A 1,587-nucleotide genomic window follows, 5' to 3' on the forward strand; every position below is an offset into this window, starting at 1 on the left:
TGATCTGACAGCCGGAGTAATTCACGCCCGGCCCTGGCAGAGAGCAGGAGCATCAGCATTTAGGTGGAGCTGCTTTCCACAGGCTCCGTCTCCAGGGAGCAACCGGGGGGGGCAGGAGGGACGGCAGGACACCGGCTCCGCTTACCGAGGAGTTTTTCGGCCAGCGTTGTCAGCTGCTCGATGCTGAGGCCGCGTTTTGTGGTGGAGGAGAACTGCCAGCTCAGCACCTCGGCCACCTGGTCCCAGGTCCCGATGGGCGGTTTGGTGAAGAAGTTCACGTTCTGCGCAGGGGAACACACGGCCCTGAGTGAGGCATGGGGTGGCAGCGGGTTCCTGCCCCATGGTTCCCTTCTCCCTGTCCGCACCGCCGCTCTGCCAGAGTCCCCCCCGCGCCGGGCCCTACCTTGGGGTTGTTGGTCAGCATGTTGTACCACAGGATGGACGCCCAGGCGTTGGGCATCTGGCAGATGTTGGAGATGACCACCACAGGCAGCGAGTGGGTCTGCAAAGAGAAGATGTGACCACACAGGCCGGGACATCTCCCAGGGTCCCTGTGCAGCGAGGGGCACACGGCTCACCTCCAGGTCGATCTTCAGCCCCTGGTGATACACCTCTGTCTCGAAGGTGATGAGGTGCAGCTCCTCAGTGACTATCAGCGAGGCCTAGGGCACAAGGGGACGCAGTGACACACCGGAGCCACCTGCCCTCGTGCCAACACGCCATCAGGCTGCTCGGGTCTGGGCGGAGAGGGCTGGTCCGACAGCAGCCAGCACACCCAAAGGTGCCTGCGGACACCCCCTTGGGGCAGGGCTCCCGCTGCCTCTCCCGGCTCAGCCGTAGGGAGCAGAGCTCTCCTACCCAGGGCTCCCCGCCCAGCACTTACATCGCAGTTGGCTCTGCCTCCGTTACCGCACCGCTGCTCCCGCAGGGTCTGCGGAGAGAGGGAAGGGGCTGTGGCAGCACCGCGATGGCACCCGGTCTCCGCAGGAGCGCCCCGGAGCTTGCGGCACCTACCAGGTGCTTGAACTCTGCCGAGAGGCTGCCGTTGTTGGACTCCTCCATGTTCATGACCTTGGTGTTTGTCCCCAGGATGTTAAACTTCCGGGACCTGGAAAGAGGAAAGACGGAGCATGGCTGACGGGGCCCTCCTGCAGCAAGCATGCCGTAGGACACTTGTTGGGATTAAAAGCAGAAGCAAGAAAAAAAGAACTGCACTTACCCCCGAAGTGCCGCGACGTCCCCGGAGTCCCTAGGAAAGAGGAGAGAGACACCCACTGATGACTGTGACCACCTTCCCCCCCACCCCAACACGGACAAGCTGGTGTGTGGGGCTGGCTGCACCACAGCTCAGAGTCCCACAAGCTCCCCAGGCTGTCCCCCCACATGGGAACGAACCCCTGGGACACAGTGCCACCCTTGGGACACAGTACTGCCCTCCCCTTCTACGGGGGGTCACGCTGGCCCTGGGTGCAGGGATGCAGCCCGACCCGCTGGCAGCAGGAGCAACCCCCGCTCCCGTAACACCCCCCAGCGCTGCCGGGCGCGGAGCACGGAACTCACTTGTCAATGCAGACTTTGATTTTCAGC

The 1,587-nt window shown here is 63.6% G+C and overlaps 1 protein-coding gene across 1 annotated transcript in view; it reads right to left on the reverse strand.

Annotated features, from left to right (window-relative positions):
- STAT3 (signal transducer and activator of transcription 3 (acute-phase response factor)) overlaps positions 1–1,583 on the reverse strand; it is a gene marked incomplete at both ends in the record, with an annotated part of 2,918 nt that extends 1,335 nt beyond the window's left edge. The window contains 8 exons of the mRNA XM_010153354.1: positions 1–33; positions 146–281; positions 404–502; positions 579–662; positions 884–931; positions 1,015–1,108; positions 1,220–1,249; positions 1,561–1,583. Of these exons, the coding sequence (XP_010151656.1) occupies positions 1–33; positions 146–281; positions 404–502; positions 579–662; positions 884–931; positions 1,015–1,108; positions 1,220–1,249; positions 1,561–1,583 (547 nt within the window). The remainder of the gene's footprint in view (positions 34–145; positions 282–403; positions 503–578; positions 663–883; positions 932–1,014; positions 1,109–1,219; positions 1,250–1,560) is intronic.
- Positions 1,584–1,587: the final 4 nt, after the last annotated feature.

Source organism: Eurypyga helias, unplaced genomic scaffold (assembly GCF_000690775.1).
Source record: "Eurypyga helias isolate BGI_N326 unplaced genomic scaffold, ASM69077v1 scaffold44866, whole genome shotgun sequence".
Lineage (NCBI taxonomy): Eukaryota > Metazoa > Chordata > Aves > Eurypygiformes > Eurypygidae > Eurypyga > Eurypyga helias.